This window comes from Pseudonaja textilis, chromosome 3 (assembly GCF_049901715.1).
Source record: "Pseudonaja textilis isolate UNSWEBS1 chromosome 3, rPseTex1.2, whole genome shotgun sequence".
In the NCBI taxonomy this organism is placed as follows: domain Eukaryota; kingdom Metazoa; phylum Chordata; class Lepidosauria; order Squamata; family Elapidae; genus Pseudonaja; species Pseudonaja textilis.
The window spans coordinates 53,679,123-53,699,205 of NC_141992.1; the positions used below are offsets into that span (position 1 = coordinate 53,679,123).

Sequence of the window (20,083 nt, forward strand, 5' to 3'; positions counted from 1 at the left end):
TCTATTCAGTTTGTTCATTTCGAGAAAAGGCAGGTCCCTCAGATCATTTCTGTTTTCCTAACAGTGGCATCTACTGCTATTAATATTTTCCTGATTGATTAAATCAAGCCAGCAACTCCCAACATGCTTTTCCTCTCACCCTCATATAAATTTTGCTATATGCACATTTGAGATAAGACTAGAATAGATCCTCATACGTTTGTTATCTGTGACAGTTTAAACCTTCAGTGGCTTCAACCACTATTATGAATAGTTAAAATGTTCCTTCTGGTATATTAGTTGGTATTAACTTAAAAATCACAGTCCTTATGGAGCAGCATATAAAGGAGCCTCTGTGGCGCAGTGGTTAGAGTGTAGTACTGCAAGCTACTTCTGCAGCCAGCTGCCTGAAGTTCGGCAGTTCAAATCCCACCAGGCTCCAGGTTGACTCAGCCTTCCATCCTTCCGAGGTGGATAAAATGAGGACCCAGATTGTTGGGGGCAATAAGCTGACCCTGTAAACTGCTTAGAGAGGGCTGTGAAGCACAATAAAACGGTATATAAGTCTAAGTGCTATTGCTGTGTCAGAGGCCTTTCAGTTTTCATACTTGCTTGATGCATTCTCATGATACGGAATATGATCCGTACCAGAATTCTTCCAGGTCTAGTAAGTGGGAAAAAAAACCTGCCTAATTCTCCTGAAGCAGAAATTGGAACAGACTTATTCTGTACAATTCAACATTTCCTTCAGAATGTATCCTTTATGATTATTGACTGAGAATTTCTACTTACATTGTAGATATTTTTCCCAGCATAATTTGTGCTACTTTTGCAAAATGGGCAATTTATGAGCCAAGCTAGATTACTGGCTGGATAAAGATTGTATAGTTTGAATTACAGATGTTTCTGTTGGTAGATGAGCAAAAGCACACAATCTTGCCTCGCTTTTCAGCCCCAGAATTCAGTATACTAGGACTACTGATCAAACTACTTTCTGTTCAAAACACATTTCTATAATGATTATATGTTGCTTAGCTTGGTAATGAAATGTGTATTCACTCGGATATCTTCCATCATTGTCCCTTTCTCAGTACTGTTCAGATCCATTGAACTCAAACCATCTGATGATAGGCTATTTTTGCTAGGCTTTCACTTCCGATTTCTCTCTCCTCAGCTTTCCATGCTCTTCACAGAGGAGTGTGACAAAGTACGTGATCTTATGCACGTGCATTCATTCAGTTATGATTTTCACCTGCGTATTGTGCACCAGTATCTACTTGGATCTCACATGGCATTACGGCAAGGTTATCACCTCACAAGCTTCTTGGAAGACTTCATCACCCAACATCCTGACATCCCCAAGTTTGGACGCAACCACATTTTTCAGGGTGAGGATTCCAGCAGAGTGTTTGGGGCAGTGGTGGGATTCAATTTTTTTTTTACTACCGGTTCTGTGGGCGTGGCCTGGAGGGCGTGGCAGGGGAAGGTGGTATTCACCGGTTCTCCAAACTACTCAAAAATTTCCGCTATCGGTTCTCCAGAACACTCAGATGGGGAGGAATATTTAATTTTAGTTTTCTTTCATGCTGATAAACAACCCACCATATCTTTTTTTTCAACAGGTACACTAGCTTTGCCTACCAACACCATCACAGCCCATCAGCTCTATAATTATATAACTGATCATGCCAGCACCTACCATATGAAACCCCTCCGCATGGCCCGGCCAGGAACTAGCAATGAGAGCAAGAAAGGGACTCCTAGCTCTGAGCAAAATGAATATGCCCTGGTCTCCATTTGGAACAGGTGTGTGAATTTAATGCACTTTTAAGGATTTGGTGAAAATTGCTATCACTTATTTGCTCCCAGAATTCCACATGCAATGGTTGGTCAGTGAATTTTCCAGTGCAGTCATGTAAAAGGCAATTTATCTGTACATTTATTAGGCACTTAGTACGACTAAAATAACGCCAAGCCATGCCTGTAACTTACAATATAGATTCTTGGGTTTTCTTGCAGCAAATTGACTAGGTACAGAATACATATTTGAGACAATATAAATGTATCATAATTTTGAAGCGTTATTTATTCAAAGTAAAACTGGCTCTCTGTGAAATTTATGTAAATTTCAGGAATACACAATTTTTTGTAGGTGAAAAAAGATTAGACTTGATTTCTAAGTGGTATGCTAGAAGCACATTTACAGAAGTAGTTAGGTGGGACTAAAACAAAAATGGAATTGGATTTCGTCTATATTTAAATGAAAGCTTAATATAGTTACTGTTATAAACTCTGCTGGTGAGTAATGGCAACTTTATGACACTTCAACAACTGTTAACAATTTTTGGAGGTTTGGGAGGAGCATGCCCAAGCTTTTGAGGGATTGTATGCTACAAGTTACACACCTGTATCTTACTTAATCCAGCCTCCACATTTTCAGCAACAGAACCCTTATTTTTGTAAAAAAACAAACAAAACCCACACATAATTTATTTAGAAGATTCCTTTAATCCTGGCCCTTATATTTTACATTTGATAGGTCCTCCGTGAGTCTAAAATAATAGTTTAACCTGCCATTCTCTGCTTACTAGTGCAAATAGCTGAAGAGAGAAAGATAAAACATTTGCTGCCTTTCCTAAACTAATAATCAGATCCTTTTGAAACTCCCATGTGAGCAGCATGGTTTTCAGATTGCTTGCAACTATTGCTTTCCACTCTCACATTGTTCCCACTTCTGCCTTTTGGTTGGCTTCTTTATTGCTTCTGCTGGAGTCTAATACCCACAGGGTGCTTTATTCTGTTCAAAACCTGTCTCATCCACTTTCTTTATAATAGAACAAGGCCTTCTGCCTCCCCCTCCAGTTGTGGCACAGGGTAAAGCCCAGTTCTTGCTGCCTGCATTTTAGGCTCTCGCTTCAAAGCACCAGGCAGTCTTTTCCAAGTTGTCAATTGCTTTGATTTCTAATAGGTGAGTCAAGCCCCTATGTAACTGAAGTGCTGAGTATATTCCTTTGTTGCCTAATCCTTTACACATAATTTCCTGAATTTGCTTTGCAGTTCATCATCCTGCTTCTAACAGGTCTAGCAAAGATTTGCACCCTTTTGAAATGCTAATGTTTGTATTAATGATAATGACGTGTGATTAAGATTTCTGATTATGCAGGATTAAGCCAAGAATGGAAGCCAGTCATCTTTTACAAAGCATATTAGTAGGCTCATATCTCTTCCGACACTCGAGGATGTTATAACTTGAGTTTAATGTACGCACAATAACAGATACATCTACATGAGAACATAAATATAAAGTTTGTCCTGCTAGTTGTATGGTTTCAAGGTGTAACAAGAGAACAGAGGCCCACACTCCTCATTTATCCTTTGCATTAGATTTACTTAAGATTTTCCAATTAGTCTTTTACTCTGTAACCCCATTCTTATTGAACTGTTCCCAGTGAATGTCTTTTAAATCAAGCTGAACAATGCACAAATAATGTTACACATTCCAGATATTCCCTATGTCTTTAGGAAAAACCCATAGTTCTAGAGTTGAGTTAAAGGCATTCCAACACTCAAGTTGAGGGTTAATTTCTTGTCTTTCTGCTTTTAGTTATGTCGAGCAGCCTATCATCATAGTAGTCTATCCATTAATAGTATACATTGTGGAGGAAAGAACTGCAGCTGCTTTTTTTTCCTCTACTGAAAGAATTCCCACACTTCTCTCTGCTCACAGCTCTGGTTCCTACAAAGATTCAGAGGGATTGCGTCATCATGATGATTTTGATGTGTCCCTGCTAGTGAGCCACAGTGCTGTGCCCTTTGAAGACCAGAGTGAGGCAGACCGACACATGTTACGGTAAGAGTTAAGGCAGGCCGGAAGACTAACAAGTTGGACAACTTTTCAGACTTCCCATTTCGAAATCTGGGGGTGCTTACAATGTTAGACAAAAGCTAAGCAGAGATATAGTTTAGCTGTAGTATATCAGTGGATAGATGGTCCAGGACTATCCAAGGGAAGGCCATAAGATATAGAGGGTGCAGGGAATGGCTTTGAAGGACAAGAGGAAGAACCGCCACTAAAGCAATGGTCAAGAAAGCAGGGTTGCATCTAAGCCAAGAAACTTGTCTCAGATGGGCCCTTCCCTAATTCACACAAAGGTAATAGTGAGGGAAGGAGAAAGCACATTTGGACTTGCCAAGTTCTGATGCTATGGTTAACTGCAATGAAAGTAGCATTGGATTATTAGTCTGGCCTACCTTGTTGGGTTGACATAAGATTATTGGGTTAGACAGATTACGGACAAGTTGGAGAGCAGGGAAGATGCCTTTCTTCAAATGTTGCTACTGGAGGCTGTGTATCAGGCTGTTGATAAACAGGGCCACTGGCAACAGGCATGGCAATTGTTTACCCTTTTCCAGGTTGCAATATTACGTAATCATGACAAGCCAACGGGAGCTCTTCCCTCGACTAACGGCAGACATGCGGCGCTTCAAAAAACTGCCACGCCTACAGCGAGAGGCACAAGAACCTCTCCTGGGACGCTCGGCATGGGAGACAGCAGAGGGTGGCCAGCAGCGAAAGGAAGTTTCAGATCCTTGGGAGGAGGTAGACGATCATGGCGAGTTCTATGCAGGTGGCCCCCAGGTCAAGGTGGGCCCAGGACTCTTCTACACCTCCCCACTGTTTCCATTACTTGCCTCGGAGGTTGCTGCCGCCCAGAAACAGCTCAGCACCATGGTACAATGTGCCAAGGGCCACTGTCGGCGGGACAACCTCTGGAAGAGGCTCTTCTTGCTGGAACCTCTGGCTTCTGACAAGCTGAAGCTGGGCAAGCTGTCTCTAAGTGAGCTGGAGGAGCTGTTGGATGCTGTGCATAAGAAGTCCATTGCTGACATTGATCCCCAATTGGTAAGTGGCTGAACTCAATCAAGGGTACTCCGTTTAATGGTGCTACTGTGTATGCATTTGTGTTGGGCCCCACAATAAGAGCAGAAGGCAGAAGCAGGCTATGAGCAAGAAAGGATATGAAAGAGATGTTGATGGCCTGCCTTGTTTAAAAAAAGAGACTGAGACAACACCAGTGGATTTGGGTGGATAAGTTTACCCGTAGGCTTAAGGTCTGCAGTAGTCAAAAGGTAGACTGGGGCAATAAAGTTTTGGATGGCCAGGTCCACCAACAGGCTAACTGATCTGCCCAACAAGTAGATAGTACTAACATGGTAAGAATTTGACGGCAGGGTGGCTTTTGTCCAATATATTTTTCTATATACAACTTTAAATTTCAGTTATTCTGGGAGCATTCCTTTCTGAATGCATGGTTTTAACATCTCACTTTGCAGGACTCTACCTGCCAAAGTTAATCTAGGGCTGGTGGAGAGGCTTTAAACGTGGTGTCGTATTGGGCTCCCAAATCCCATATTCATACAAATGTATGCAGCATTGAGCTTCACCTTAGAGAAAAACTCAAGGGAAGAAAATGCTAATAATACGAATAATGAAACATTGGAAAGCAAGGAATCAGAACTCTGGCCACAAGCATAATAGTCAACCAGAAACTAAGACCAAATGTGATGTGTTAGAAGAAAGCGTCTAGCAAAAGATCCAGTTCAGAAATAACTGGATCTCTATACCTTGCAGCTATGGAGAGAACACTTCAGGAAAGTATATGGGAAGGAGTTGGGCAGTGGCTTGGGCACCGCTTACGTTCCCCTCTCTTCTTTTTGGTAAGATGAGCCAGAGTGAATGGATATAGCTCATCCTAAATACAAAAATAGCAATATACATATGCACTCATCCTGACACCTCCACAGAAACGTATTATTTCCTTACATGGGGAAACATAACACTTTCTACGGCCACTGCTAGTAAAGATGTTGGAAAGAATTCCAGAAATCATATGTTGCCTATTTCGCATTCTCTGCATGATGCAAAGGACCTGCCCTCACTTTACCCATTTTTCCTTTCCTTGGCAGAGCTGCTTCCTCACTATGACTGCCTCCTGGTACCAGAGTCTTATCAAAGTCCTACTCAGTCGTTTCCCACAGAGTTGTCGCCATTTCCAGCATGCTGATGCTGGTACCCAGTACCTGGTAAGATATTTCCAGCTGAATTGTGCCCTGCTGGACCTTGCTGAAGTTCAACCCAAAATAATTCCTGATTATCAACCCTTACGAACTGGTAGTATTTTCACTATTAGAATAAAATTTGTATTTGTTGCTTTTCTAGCTTTTCTAGCACAGTAACAATGCGGTTTTAGGCTCTATCTGCCTCCCTCCCTCCCTCATCCTCTCTCTCTCTTTTTCTCTCCTTCTCCCTTCCAAACTCACCCTTCTGCCTTTCTCCCTCTCACACACACATGCTAACCCTGAGTAAGTTTTGAATTTGGAATAAGGGCAGGACCAGCCCTCTCTCTGTTTGCATACTCAAGTGTTGTGGCTCCGGGCTTGGATTCAGCTCCTGTGATTGATATTAGTTCAAGTGAAGAGGTTATGTCAGAACAATATGAGCCAGCCTGGCTTACTGATTGGACTGATAACCAGGATGAGGAGATGGACGTGACAAAGGACGACAGATCTGATGTATTAGAATTGTCAGGACCTTTGACCTCCTCTGGTTCCTTATCTGATCAACAGCCGGGAATGGCTGACAGGGAAGTTTTGAGAGAGTCTTCTAGTGGAGATGAGAACTTGGAAAATTTGTGGTTAAATGTAAAAAATAGAAGACGGTTGAAAAGGCAAAATCAGCTGGAGCAAATGAGAAGGGCAAGTCAGTAAATTAGCACGTTGCCTTAATGAGTATAAAAGGACACAGCTGGGCTGGTACATTTCGCCAGGAACAAAATGACTATTTGAGTGAGGACGTTACAGCAAAGAGCTCTGAGGCTGAGGATTTATTGCCAGGACTGGTTTGCCGGACAGAGTAAAGATTTATGCTGTGGTTTCTGCCAGCCGTTATCTTGTAAGACTTCTTTCCGTTTGATTTAATTGTGAAACGGCTGCTTTCTGTTTTGTTCGTTTGAATTTCGAAGGGGAGTCATAACACTCAAGATGTGTATATACATAAGTTTTCTAGTTAATCCCTAATGCCTTAACCATATTCTCTGTTCGCCTATCCTTCCACTGACTAGAACCTCTTTGTATGTCATGACTGTAATGCAGCACTGTTGCATTTTCCCTACAGGTTGTTCTGAATCAGAAATTCACGGACTGTTTCGTGCTTGTATTCCTTGATTCGCATTCAGGAAAAACAGTAAGAGCTTTATCCTCTGCAAACCTGAAGGTTAAGGGGGAGGCAATAGAGTTTTAGAGTAACTCCATCAGCTTGATTGTTTTTAACCAGAGATTTCTTGCACTCACAATTGCAGACCCCTAATCCAGCAGCTTCGGGTTTCTTCTTCTGGATTAGAACAACTGCCTTTAGACAGCTCTGATTTTCTTTATGGCCAATCAGGCAGTCACATCAGAATCTGTTCTCCGACCCGAATAGGGACTGAAAAACGAATATATAATATTTGGAAGTTTTGGGGCACTAGTCTGTCAGAAGTACTCTTGGCAACAGTTTGTTTGCCCCCAATTTCTATAGCCACCCATCTCAGTCAATGACTTTGGGTGGCTTATAATACAGAAACTATGTGTAACAAGGTAAGATCTAAATCTTGTTGATATTGCCTTGCAGAGCCTGACAGTGGTCTTTCGAGAGCTGTTCCCAGTTCAACCCCAGGACAGTGAAAGCCCTCTGCCACAACTTGTATCCACGTACCATCACTTGGAATCCGTTATCAACACAGCTTGCTTCAACCTCTGGACAGGGCTGCTCTAGAATCATCCGGACCTTCTGACTGCTTCACAGGCATCTACAACAAGCCCTAGAATGGAGGTGCCCTGACAGGACTGCGATCTGAGGCTGTAGCTTACTGGATAAGAAGTCAGAACACTGAATCTGACTAGGCCAAGAGGGGGAATCATGAAAACAGAGCAGTTCCAGGAATCAAGGAAGCAACTTGGCTGGCCCACTTAAAAGGGCAGGTTATGCTTATCCAGAGAAATTACTCTAGGAGGCATCCGAAGGATGGGCCATGTTTCTGGGGGCTCTTCAAGATGAAAGGCTAAAAGACTACTGGAGCCGCTGACCTGACCGATCGGTTAGAGTGACACTATTAAAGCATATTTGAAGGGATCTGCACAATGGCGGGAATGTTTTATATGAGGTGAATGTACAGTAAATAAATGGATGACATGAATTTATTTATTAAATAAATTAAATGGCTTACTAAGGACTTTGTTACAGATTGCCCAACAGGCTGTTGCACTGATCTTTAAGGAGAACCAGAGTAGACTTTTGTTTACTTGCCCAACAACATTCTGTCAAGATAGGTGGAAGCACTGCCAGATTCTTATCCTGTTGTTATATGATATGCTGATGTATTCTCTAAGACAACTGGCCTGGATTCCCATGAGTTCTGTCTAACACTTATCAGATCTTAATGTTACATAGTGGATCCAGCTATTTTTCTGAGTAGGACATGATGCAATGAAAAGGCAAATTTAAAAAAATCAAGGATTTTTTTTCTAGACCCACCAAGTGGCACTGTTGAGCTACATCTGGAGTGACATAACTCTTTCCTTTGGACCAAATTGTTTCCCATTAATTGTTTGCAGGAAGAAAAGGGGATGCCAGCATCTTTTGGGGGTGCGTACCATAATTTTGCATTCCTTTGGCCAGTCTTTGTTATTGTATTCAGAATGTGGAGGTGCAAATGATTTGCAACTTTAAAAAAAGGATCAAAGTAGAATATGTAATTGAGCAAGAAAGCTCCCAGCAGGAATGTCATTTTTATCATGGAACACTGAGTGACATAATTTTCAGCTTTAATCCAGGTAAAAACAAACATACTTGAGCATCTTACTTCACTAAGAAATATCATCCTATTAATGTAAAATAATGGGATGCTTTTGGTAGCTCAGGCAGTAGCAAAAAAGTAGTTGTTCCCTCTGGGAAGAATACAGCAATTGCTGCTGCTGGTTACTCCATCTATAATGGATTTTATTTCAGTTTTTTTCAACTTTTCACACACAATGATCTTCCCAGTACGCGTACAGCCAGCTTAATCCATCCAATGTGTTACCTGCAGAGGAACCATAAAGACTTACATTAAGCAAAACTAATACTTGGACAGCTAACCTCCACTCTTTGAGGTTGCAGGACTGGCCAAATCTTCCAACAGGCAATAATCAATGTCACAAGGTTCTTCCCGTTTGCACAAAATAAAACTTGCCTTTTGGTTTATATTCACAGCCGATATAACCACTATAATTCATTGACTCCAGTAACTGGAACAAGTAATGGAAGTTCAATTCTCCAGGGCTATCAGGCTCATGCCGTTCTGGTACTTGGGCAATTTGAATATGTCCTACAGAAGAAGACAGTAAATACCAGACATTTCTTATTTGTTCTACCCGATTCTAGCCTTGGCCCCTTAATTTTAAAAAACTGAAACAAGCAACAGTTTCTAGCTTACCAATAATTGGGAAATATCTCTTTAAATTCTGTGTCAGATTACCATTCATGATCTGGCAGTGGAAAATATCCTGTGGAGCAAAAAGTAGGTCTTCAGCTCAAGGCATAATCTTTCTCCTTTTTCAAATTCAGTATTGCCTTTGAATTTGGTGGGGTGGGGCAGAAAGCCTCAAATAGGGGAACAATAGGAGAGGTCTATATCTCTGATTCTGAATGGAAGCATCTGATCGCAGTCAGCATGAAAAGCAACGTTGTGTTAAAATGGGCTTTGCCCTGATCTATTAAGACTGCATTCACATGGTATTAGAAACCAGCAGTTTAATTGTTGCAGACTACAGGTAGTCCTCAACCTACAACCACAACTGAGCCCCAAAATTTCTGTTAAGTGAGACATTGAGCTTTGCCCCATTTTATGACCTTTCTTGCAACAGCTGTTAAGTGAATCGTAGTTGATAAGTTAGTAACCCAGCTGTTAAGTGAATCCGGCTTCTCCACTGACTTTGTCTGTCACGATGTTGGGACACTGCAACGATCATAAATAACCAGTTGCCAAGCATCTGAATTTTGATCACATGGGGAGGCTGCAAAGGTTGTGTGAAAAACAGTCATAAGTCACATTTTCCAGTGCCGTTGTAACTTGAACGGTCACTAAATGAACCGTTGTAAGTCAAGGACTACCTGTACAGTCCAAAGTGGCACCCAGGAACTCCAAATCCTCTCATTGTAATGGCAGTTGTGACTGGGATTGCTGTGACTGTCATATGGTCATAAAATGTAATGTCAGATGCCCACGTGCATCATTTAGCAATGGCAATCCCCACTGCCGCCCTAACGCCAAGAGATGTGGGTCTTTAAGCAAGAAGAGGAAACCCCAGGAAAGGAGGGCAGGGGTGGTGGTGGGATTGAAAGAGGTCCTGAAAGGCTGGCATAGGGTCCACGTGAATCAGAGAGGCCCTGGGAGGATCAGCAGAGGCTGCATGTGTGGGGGGAGGAAGGCCTGGACAGGGGGATGTGGCAGGCTACATTGCTAGTAGAAGTGGGCTGCAGGAAGAAAAAAGCAGGAGTGAATTATCGGAGCAATGTGTGGCCTCTGCTGGCTTCCCAGGTGACTTTGTGGAATTCCTAGACTAGTGAGAATTCCTAGACTAGTGAGCAGGCTATTCTGAGTCACCTACTGTAAGCAGTTGAAGAGCCCAACATTCCCTTAAAAGAACATATGATACTCACCAACTGTAGCTTCAAACTGGGTCGTCCTACCTTTTCCAAAATGGCAGCAGCTGAAAGAATACAGGTTTAGGTTATCAACTGATTTTATCCTCTCCATATCTCAGCATTACTACAGCCAACTCTAAAACACAAATAGGAACGTATGGGTCATGTGTAATTTCACAGATAGTTGATGTAGCCAATCCAAACATCCTAGTGACCCTCATTTCTGTTTCATTGGCTGCTGCCACCAAGAATCAAGCATTATACATTACAGCATGTCTGCTGCCTTTAAAGCAGGGGTCCCCAATCACCGGGCCGCGGACCGGTACTGGTCCGTGGAACATTTCCTACCGGGCCGCCGGTTTGCTGGGCGCCGCCATCTTGTTTGACGAGAAAGTGCTTCCAGGTGAGTTTTTCCGGTTAGAAAGTGGAGTTTGGGTCCTGAAGGAATCCTCGCGCCTTAGTTTCATCGGGGGGGGGGCTTCGAATGAAACTAAGGTGCGAGGATTCTTTCAGCACCCAAGGCAAAGCGAGCTGAGCGACCGCCCCGAAGCGAAGCCCACTAACAAAGGTACAAAGGAGGAGTTGAAGGTGGCGGGGAGAAGCGGGGGACGTCTGGCTGGCCGGTCGCTCGGCTCGCCTTGCCTTGTCATGCGTGCTGATGCCAGTACCAGGCCGCGGATCATTTTGTGATGCTGGTACCGGGCCGTGGCACAAAAAAGGTTGGGGGCCACTGCTTTAAAGGATTCACTGGGAATTAGAAAAGTGGGATGGTAGCTGAGAAGGGGTTTAATTTCCTCTCCTCTATCTTCTCAGTGCAACTGTTGAGGAGGGAGAAGTTCCATTCTCTCTAGGCAGTACTCTGCCTATGAAAGGGAAGTTTCACATGTTGTCTTACCTTGCTGTGGTGTGGTCAAAAAATAATTGGGATCACTAATCTGGTTATTAATAGGCTCCAGTAATCCAATCAGATTTTCCTGCAGGGATAGACACAGAAAGGGAATTGTAATTTGGAAGTTTAAGAATAATGTATCATGGAAAGTTTCCTTTTAGGCTTCAACCCTCGTGTTTCAGTTCTGCCTGATCTCACATATAGTTCCAGATCCATTGTGTGCAACTATTTTCCCCTGCCGCCTGTCATCCCGGAGTTAGTAACATAAACTTGGGAATTACAGGTAGTCCTCATTTAGCAACCCCAATTGAGATGGGCAACTTGGTTGCTAGGTGACACAGCTATTTAAGTGAAAATCACAGACTGAGACAGTTTACAATTCTACTTACACTCTCCCCCCCCCCTCCTTCACTTTTTGGAATGCTTATCCCAGCAAAAATAATCAGCAAAAGGGAAATCACATTTGTGTTTATATTCCCTGGAGAAGAAAAGATTACAAGAGAATAAAGCACACAGTGGGGAATACACATTGAAAGGACTGTGCTAGCTTGCTATGCAAACCACTTAGTATGAGGAGAGGAGAGGAGAGGAAGGAAAAATGGTTCAGGCAAAAGAGAAATTGTCTAACAGATCACTTGTTCAGGCAATGTCCCCCTTCCTCAAGTGAGGGAAAACAGATTGAGACACAGGACAGTGTCTAGTATTGTCTACTAACTGATTGTAATGGCAAAGACATCACTGAGAGAGAGACTGCAAAGGTTGTAAATGTGTGCCTTGGTTGCAAAGGATCTTTTTTGCAGCGTTACTGTAACTTTAACCATTGCACAAGGCAATAAGTGAGGTCTACCTGTAATTATGGATTATGGCTTTTCTGAGCAATTTATTCTTGCTCTTCTTTTGATTCTGTGGAATTCTTGGAAACTGGAGTTCAGGAAAGTTTAACTAACAATCCCCCAGTAGCCAGTCTGGCTCTCAAAGAGGGAAGACTTGTAGTTCATTAACATCTGGAGAGTAATAGTTCCCCCACCCCAAATAAAATCAAAATTAAATAGAATCCTTTCCCTTTCTGGAAGAAACATGGCAATCTGGTAATTCTCCCATTTCCATTCAGTCCGTACTTGTTTCAAGATGTCAGCAGCATATCTGAGGTTTTCAATAAAGGTAGCTTCCATCTCAGTTGACGCAGCATCCCTTTTAGCACCTGTAGGAAATCGGCCAGCCATAAGATGGATCCTAAAAGCATAGAGCTACATCAGTGCAGAAGAAAGCTCAGTCAACTGTTTCTTGTACAAACTTGCAGGGGTAGGAATGAGGGAAATCGTGCCTTTTTGTACTTGGATCAAGATATCTCGGCTGCTGCTACAATGTGACTATGGTAAAAGCTCTTTTGTTCCCAGTTTAATTATGCCCTAAGAGGCAATGATCCATTAAACAGCATCTATCACTGCATGTGGACTTTCTGTGAGAGCAAGTGAATCCACTCCCTCTCGAATCATGTAATTCAGAACTATATAAGATGCAGTTAGTTTACTTAATGTAAGATCGCCTGGCTTCACTTAGATAGGTGCACGGACACCACAAACTCTACATACAAGCTCACTATAGGAAGATTAATGTACCTTTGTGCCATTTAACAAGCAAGTGGGACATATACAATTGGGTAAGAAAGATTAACTTTTCTCCCTCGCCATTTTCATTCCTTGCTTTACCGATAAAGAATAGGTACTAATCAACAATGCTACATAAGATTATGCTTGTGTAATCATATATGGCAATGCTGATCAGACACTTTACTTTGTGATGATTGGTATTCATTTTTCATCAATTAAAATAATATAAAAGGATGAAGCTATATGTGCTTCACTGTTTTTCCCCCCCTCTTCTCAACCGGCAAAGAAAAAAGAAATATAGCGTGAAGAGCACTAAACCTGGGAATCTGTCATGATCAATGACAGATGCCATATATCCCTGTTCCCCAAATGGGATTTCTACTTATAAGTCATATGAGTACAAATTTCCGGCTTTTCTATTAATAACAAAACAGACAACCTAAAAGCCACCAGTGTGATACAAGGGAGGCTGAGCTATGGAAGCCCACTTGGGCCAATCTGTGGAGCCCAACTTATCTCACAACGTGGTAACTATGAGGAAAACCTGGAGGAGGAAGTGGCAGGAAATACATTTAATAAAAAGTAGGACTTTGCTTTTAATTAAAACCACCATAATCCTGCTGTCAGCCCTTCAAGAAGGGCAAAGTCAAGAAAATAGGCAGGATAGGGATTCTATATTGCTGTAGCATAGAACCCAGAAATGTCAAAGACTACCAGTTTTGGTAGCCTACCTGGTAGGCTCCCTCATGTCAAGCAAAATCAAGGTGGGGGGGTTATTTTCCCCAGGCGTTTGAGGAAGGAGGTTAGGTGGGCACTGGTGCTGCTGATGTGCTTTTTTGCAATTATTGTTTTAACCTTGGACATTGTGGGTTGAGGTTTGTGTTGTAATCCTGCTACCCAGAGAACAGCTGTGATGTGGGTGGCCATGTAAGCTATTTAAATAAATACATACATTTTATTTTTTAGTTGCTTTCTCACATTTTCCTCTTTCTTGGGACTGAGCCATCTTTCAATGATTTGCTGTTCTCCCTCATGTCCAAGCTCCACATTTTTTCATATTTGAAAGAAATTTTTTGAAGACTGCTACAATTAGATCTACGCAAGGCAAAGTAGTAGTCATTTTTTTCCACAATTTTCCTCCTTTCCTTTCTCTATGTGCAACCATTCATAAACAAGGGCAAGAGTTGAAAGTTTATATCCTCTCGTTCACCAGAGCACAAGGAATCGGTTGCTGAATCCTGGCACTACAGAAGATGGCATAATTGCTTCTGCTCTGGAAATGAACAGCACCCAAGCACCACTAATCACTACTGACATGGTTATATATTATTGTTCAGGTTTCCTTCTATCAATTTTGAAACTCAAGGTATCTTGGTTCCTCTGGATTATTGCAACTGCTGCAATTTATCCACCTTAAAGCCTGTATACTTGCCAACCTAAACTGAACTGCCTACTTTAGGTCATCCCTGTGATGTACTTAAAAGAGTGTATTTCAAAATCCTTCAGAAGAATTGCATTGGACCATACACAAGTATCATACTTCTCTGTTAAACATTAAAGCAGCCCATCTTTCTCAGGCTTCACAACGAATCTGAAAAAATATGCTTTGCTTAGGGAGTTGGCTCAGTGCAATTGTTGTAGAGTCAAGTCAACAGTGGTTCACTCAATCCCATTATTTGAGTTTACATGGTATTCAGAAAACTACATGTGCTAGCTTGGCACAGCATGCTAATCTAAAATACAATGGTAGTTCAGTGTGTGGTGGAAATATAGACAATTACTTTAATCAGATAATTTCCCTACTGCAGCCTTCTCAAAATGGTGCTATTGAGATTGGTACTAATGTAATCCTGATAAATTCCAGCATGTTGGAAATATTTTTGCTTTATGTAAATTGGTACATGTGAAAAGGATCGGAATATCTTGATGGATTATAAGCCGAAAAGAGCCATCAGTATGATGCAGTTGAAAAAACAAATGTAATCCTATGTTCATTATACAAAGTAATTGTTAGTGCTAGTTCTTAACTGGTCAACCTACACAAAAGAATATTATATCCCGTTCTGGGCAACCACATTTAATAAGCACATTGACAAACTGGAATATGCCCGGTGAAAAGCTACCCAGTATAATAAAATGCCTGTAAATGTATAAGGAATGGATAGAAGTATTGGGAATGTTTAGCTTGGAGAACACTGCAGAGAAACACCATATAGCTGTTTCTTGAGCATCTGAAAGGCTGTCAGATAGAAGACAGGGTAACATTGTTCAGAGTTCCAGAAGACAGAATTCAAAAGAAAAGGGTTTAAACCACTAAGAAGGAGACTGGGATGAGACATACAAGAAAAAAAAGTCTAAATCAAAAACTATTCAAACAATGGAACAAATTGCTGCAAGGAAATGAACTTTCCTTCACTGGAAATGCATGAGCAGAGGCTGGGTGTTTATTTATTGGTGGATTCCTACTTTAAGTAGAGGATTCACACAAGATGACCTCCTGGATCTTTTCCTCCCCCTCCATTATAGGACAAGGAAACCCCCAGAGTCCTCCTTTCCCCACTTCCAAGAAGCAAGATAAAAGCAAGTAAATCTGTCTCTTACAACATCCATCAAGGCTGCTGCCAGACTCAGTAAGTAACAGACACATCCATTTATTCTCCGATTCCTTCCCAGTTAAAAAGGGTACACTTTTGCTTGGATCTGGGAGGAGCAAGGCTGCACCTGCCTGCATCATTCCATTCTAATGTGAGATTTATAAAAAAAAAATCCCTCTTCAATAGCAAAAGGAAATGTACGACTGATTGTTTCCTGCATATAGAAAAATATATTTTATAACAGACTATAGTAGAGATGTTAAGAGACACTTTGCTGTAGTGCTGTAAGAATCAGGAGACTATGAGATCTAGTCCCACATTGGGCACCAAGCCAGCTGGGTGACCTTGGGTCAGTCACTCTCAGCCCTGGGAAGAAGCAGGGAATGGAAACCACTTCTGAAATCTTGCCAAGAATATCGCGGTTACTGGTCCAGTTGCCAGGAATCAACGCTGACTCAAAGGAAAAGGAAAAGGTAGAACTGTAGGGATGCTGCATTATATATAGATAGTCCTCACTTAGCAACCCTAATTGAGACAGGCAACCCCATTGCTAAGCTACATGCTCACTAAACAAAACATCACCTTATGCAACCTTATGTCACATTTTCCAGCAGTCCCATTTGAGGTGGTTAAGTGCAGTGGTGGGATTCCAATTTTTTTACTATCGGTTCTGTGGGTGTAGCTTGGTGGCCGTGGCAGGGGAAAGATACTGCAAAATTCCATTCCCACCCCACTCCAGGAGAAGGTTACTGCAAAATCCCCATTCCCTCCCCACCCCACCAACTTGCTTTCCAGTTCTGTTCTCCTGGACAGGGCAACCAAAGAAGACCCAACCAATCAGCTGGGACTCGGGAGGCAGAGAATAGATGAGGGCGGGGCCAGTCAGAGGTGGTATTTGCCGGTTCTCCAAACTACTCAAAATTTCCTCTACCGGTTCTCCAGAATTGGTCAGAACCTGCTGAATACCACCTCTGGTTAAGTGCATTGTCATGTGACTACAACTTGCAACCTTCTGCTGGTTTCCTTATTGGTTTTGCTTATTGGAAGGTCTCTGGAAGCTTGCAAATGGCTATCATGGGTGCTGGAACCATCTGAAGTGCAACCACCAGTCAAACGTCACTTTTTTCAGCACTGTCATAACTTTGTCGCTAAATGAACAGTTATTAAGTGACGACAGCATCTAAAGAAATTTACCCAGACTTCCCCAACTGGACATCCTCTAGACATCCTGGAGACCGGACTTAAGTCCCCATGCTCCCTGACAAAATGTGGTGAGAGTACATCTGGAGGGTATGCAGATGGTAAAGGGACACACCTATCCTTGGTTCAAGGTGTATCTTAATTATTACCTTGGACATTTCAGTTCTTTGGCATACTTCACAGCCAAAGCCACACCTTCCCGGAATTCAGGCTGGCGCCCAGGCACTGCTCCTAAACCCATATCACCTTTCTCTTGGTTCCCTGGAGAAAAAAAAGGGACAGCACAAATTGATCTTCAGGTATTAACAAGGACCCTTGCTTGGTCAACTCACTCCTGAGAAAAGAAGTTCTTTGACAGGGGCAAATTTGTCAGCTTTTCCTGTTATCTGCCATTATTTTGAAGAGAGGGTTAGAAGTGGACTTTTTAGAAGGCAGGTGGTCAGCTAAAGCAGGGGTCTCTGACCTTGGTGACTTTAAGCCTTCAACTCCCAGTTGAAGTCCTCCAGGCTTAAAGTCGCCAAGGTTGGAGACCCTTGAGCTAAAGTACAAATTCCAGACCTTTCAAAAAGCTTGGAGTATAAGTGTTATTGATCCCTACAATAGAACTGGCAGGTGTTTGTTTCCCAGTTGATGAAGCAAGTAACAAATGTGCTAGTGTTTTGGGTTTTTGCCTTCTGTTTAACAACCCTGTCCCTTAAAAGCTGGGTGGCCTCACAAAGAAGGAAAAGTAAATTATTTTGGTCGTGCGAAATACAGGGCAAATAAGACGTCAAGATTTATCGGCCGATCCACACGGGTGGCACCGGTCTACTAGCGCGTTTTAAGGAGCCCACTGAGATTTCGACCGCCGCGACGCAAATCAGGGGAAGAGAAAGAGGAGATCGGGGGAGGCAAACAAAGAGAAGGCGAAGTCTCCGAAAAGCAATTCGCGAGGCAATCCGGCTGGCTACCCGGCGGAGTATTGAGCAGGACCACCTCCAGCCCGTGTCGCTCTGCAGCCGCTCGCAATTCTGGGGCGCCGGAGCCGTAAGGGAAGCCAAGCTCAACTGCTCGGAATCCGGCCCGCGAAGCCGCCTCCATTCGCTGAATTAGCGTCGGCTCCTCTTGGAAAAGCCAGGCCAGGTTCGCCGCAAAGCGCAGCGAGGCCATGGCGCAGGGCGGTGAAGCGCCGTCTGAGGCCCAGCGCGCACTGCGCCCGGGAGGAGGAGTTTTCGCTGTTCCGGGAAGGAGCAACCGCAGCTGGGTGGGGGATACGCATAGGTGGGTGTGGGGTGTCTATGCGGGAATCTCTAGGCAGGCTGGTCGGAGCGAGGGTTGCTGCTCCTTGGGGCAATGGCACCACGGGTAATTGAGTCCAAGAGCTTTTTTCCCCTCAGCTTGCAAGTCTTAGCGACAAAGCATGATTTTTTCTCTTCCAGGCAAGGAAAAGCGGGGGGGGGGGGAGAGAAAACCCGTGTTATTTAGTAAATAATCTTCACTCTGCGTTCCTAAATCAATCCGCGCAGCGATGCCCCATCTCACCACGGACCGCATTTTACACAACTGAAACTGAACCGCAAACGACTGGACCACACACTTCGGCGTGTTTCTGGCACTTCGGTTGCGTACCCGTGTGTTATGCGCCCACAGGAAATTCACCGTTACTTGAGTGAAGCCTGGGCAAATCAGCTCTAAACAGGGGTAGTATTATTATTACCAACCCAGTCAAAAGCTAGACTCCCACGGTTGGCTGAGGTCAGTTATAGGCTATTGAAATCGGCCTCCCTGCTCATTTCAGAAATTCAAGTGGAAGCATCCCGAGTACAGTCTACATCTGTTTCCAAAGGTCTCCAAACTTGGCAACTTTAAGACTTGTGGACTTCAACTCCTAGAAGTTGAAGTCCACAAGTCTGAAAGCTGCCAAGTTTGAGGACCACACTAGCCTCTACTTGAACACACCAATCACTTCTCGGAATAATTAGCTGCTCTTGTCAGACTATTTGCAATAGGAGGATTTTTTTTTTCTTTTTTGCTGGATTCAATTGATACCTGCCACTTTATACCAATTTAAATCCATTTTTCCCATGTGCTGCATTCTGGATAAATAGATAACAAGAGCATGACCGCCTTCCATGTGACCTCCTTTTAGATGCTTAAAAAGTGCTATTAGACTTCCTTTGCTGGTGACCACAGCAATCTGCCTGGATGCTGTTTAGCCTTGTTAGCCATAGATAATGCGCACTCATCCTGTCAGAGCTCAGTAGTTACTTGAATAGAACAGAGCTGGAAGGGACCTTGGAGGTCTTCTAGTCCAGCCTCTATAGAATCTCAGTCTGTCTAGTCTCTTCTTAAAAACATCCAGTGAAGGGGTGTCCACAATTTCTGAAGACAAGCTGTTCCACTGGTTAGTTGTCCTTACTGGTAGGAAGTTTCTCGTTAATGTCAGGTTGCTTCTCTCTTTGATCAGTTTCCAATCGTTATTTCTTGTCCTGCCCTCTGGTGCTGCATTTTTGTGCCATTGTCTTCAGAGACCATTTTCCATGGTCTTTGCATCTACCTGCTTGTTCTGGTTCTCATTTCACTTCATATGTTGCTTCTCCAATGGAGGAGCTAGTCCTGCTTTACAGACAGGCAAGAAACTTTTGACAGGGTGAGTTCCCATCAGTTGTCTCAGCTTCTGCCAACCTAGCAGTTTGAAAGCACGCTACATGCAAGTAGATAAATAAGTACCACTTTGGCGAGAAAATAATGTCACAAATCCAACCAAAGCTGGACCTACCTGAATGTGACACTCGAATGTGAGGGGACATCAGTGGTGGTGGGAAAAGGACAGATGTTGCTGCAGAATGCTGTTAGCCATTCTGATAGGAAGCTAGTTCATGGTGCATTTCTGGATAGCCCACGAATGTGAACAGAATGGACTAGCATCCTTAAGCAGCCAAACCCTGGCTGTAATAATTCTATATTAACACTGCAGTCTCCTGGCTAATGCACCATCGCCATAGGCTAAATAAAACAAATCTGCAGCTTGACAAATATATTTTATTTTTTCTTTAGAAAAAATACTAAGAACATATGCACCAAAGACAAATTCCTTGTGTGTCTATTC

At 42.9% G+C, this 20,083-nt stretch overlaps 2 protein-coding genes across 4 annotated transcripts in view; one reads left to right on the top strand and one right to left on the bottom strand.

Annotated features, from left to right (window-relative positions):
- Window positions 1-8,240, top strand: part of SZT2 (SZT2 subunit of KICSTOR complex) — a 74,691-nt gene extending 66,451 nt beyond the window's left edge. For all 3 annotated transcript variants that reach the window (XM_087929749.1, XM_087929751.1, XM_087929750.1), the window contains 7 exons: window positions 1,154-1,367; window positions 1,602-1,785; window positions 3,707-3,829; window positions 4,393-4,882; window positions 5,947-6,063; window positions 7,154-7,222; window positions 7,649-8,240. In XM_087929749.1, coding sequence (XP_087785875.1) covers window positions 1,154-1,367; window positions 1,602-1,785; window positions 3,707-3,829; window positions 4,393-4,882; window positions 5,947-6,063; window positions 7,154-7,222; window positions 7,649-7,792 — 1,341 coding nt within the window. In that variant the 3' untranslated portion in view covers window positions 7,793-8,240. The remainder of the gene's footprint in view (window positions 1-1,153; window positions 1,368-1,601; window positions 1,786-3,706; window positions 3,830-4,392; window positions 4,883-5,946; window positions 6,064-7,153; window positions 7,223-7,648) is intronic.
- A 563-nt stretch (window positions 8,241-8,803) lies between these two features.
- HYI (hydroxypyruvate isomerase (putative)) lies at window positions 8,804-18,215 on the bottom strand. Its single transcript, XM_026706990.2, has 8 exons — window positions 17,946-18,215; window positions 17,145-17,256; window positions 12,710-12,824; window positions 11,598-11,676; window positions 10,718-10,767; window positions 9,492-9,561; window positions 9,249-9,383; window positions 8,804-9,098 (listed from the first exon to the last, which is right to left on the bottom strand). The coding sequence occupies exons 1-8, from the start codon at window positions 18,142-18,144 to the stop codon at window positions 9,040-9,042; spliced, it is 819 nt and encodes a 272-aa protein (XP_026562775.2). The 5' UTR covers window positions 18,145-18,215; the 3' UTR covers window positions 8,804-9,039.
- Window positions 18,216-20,083: the final 1,868 nt, after the last annotated feature.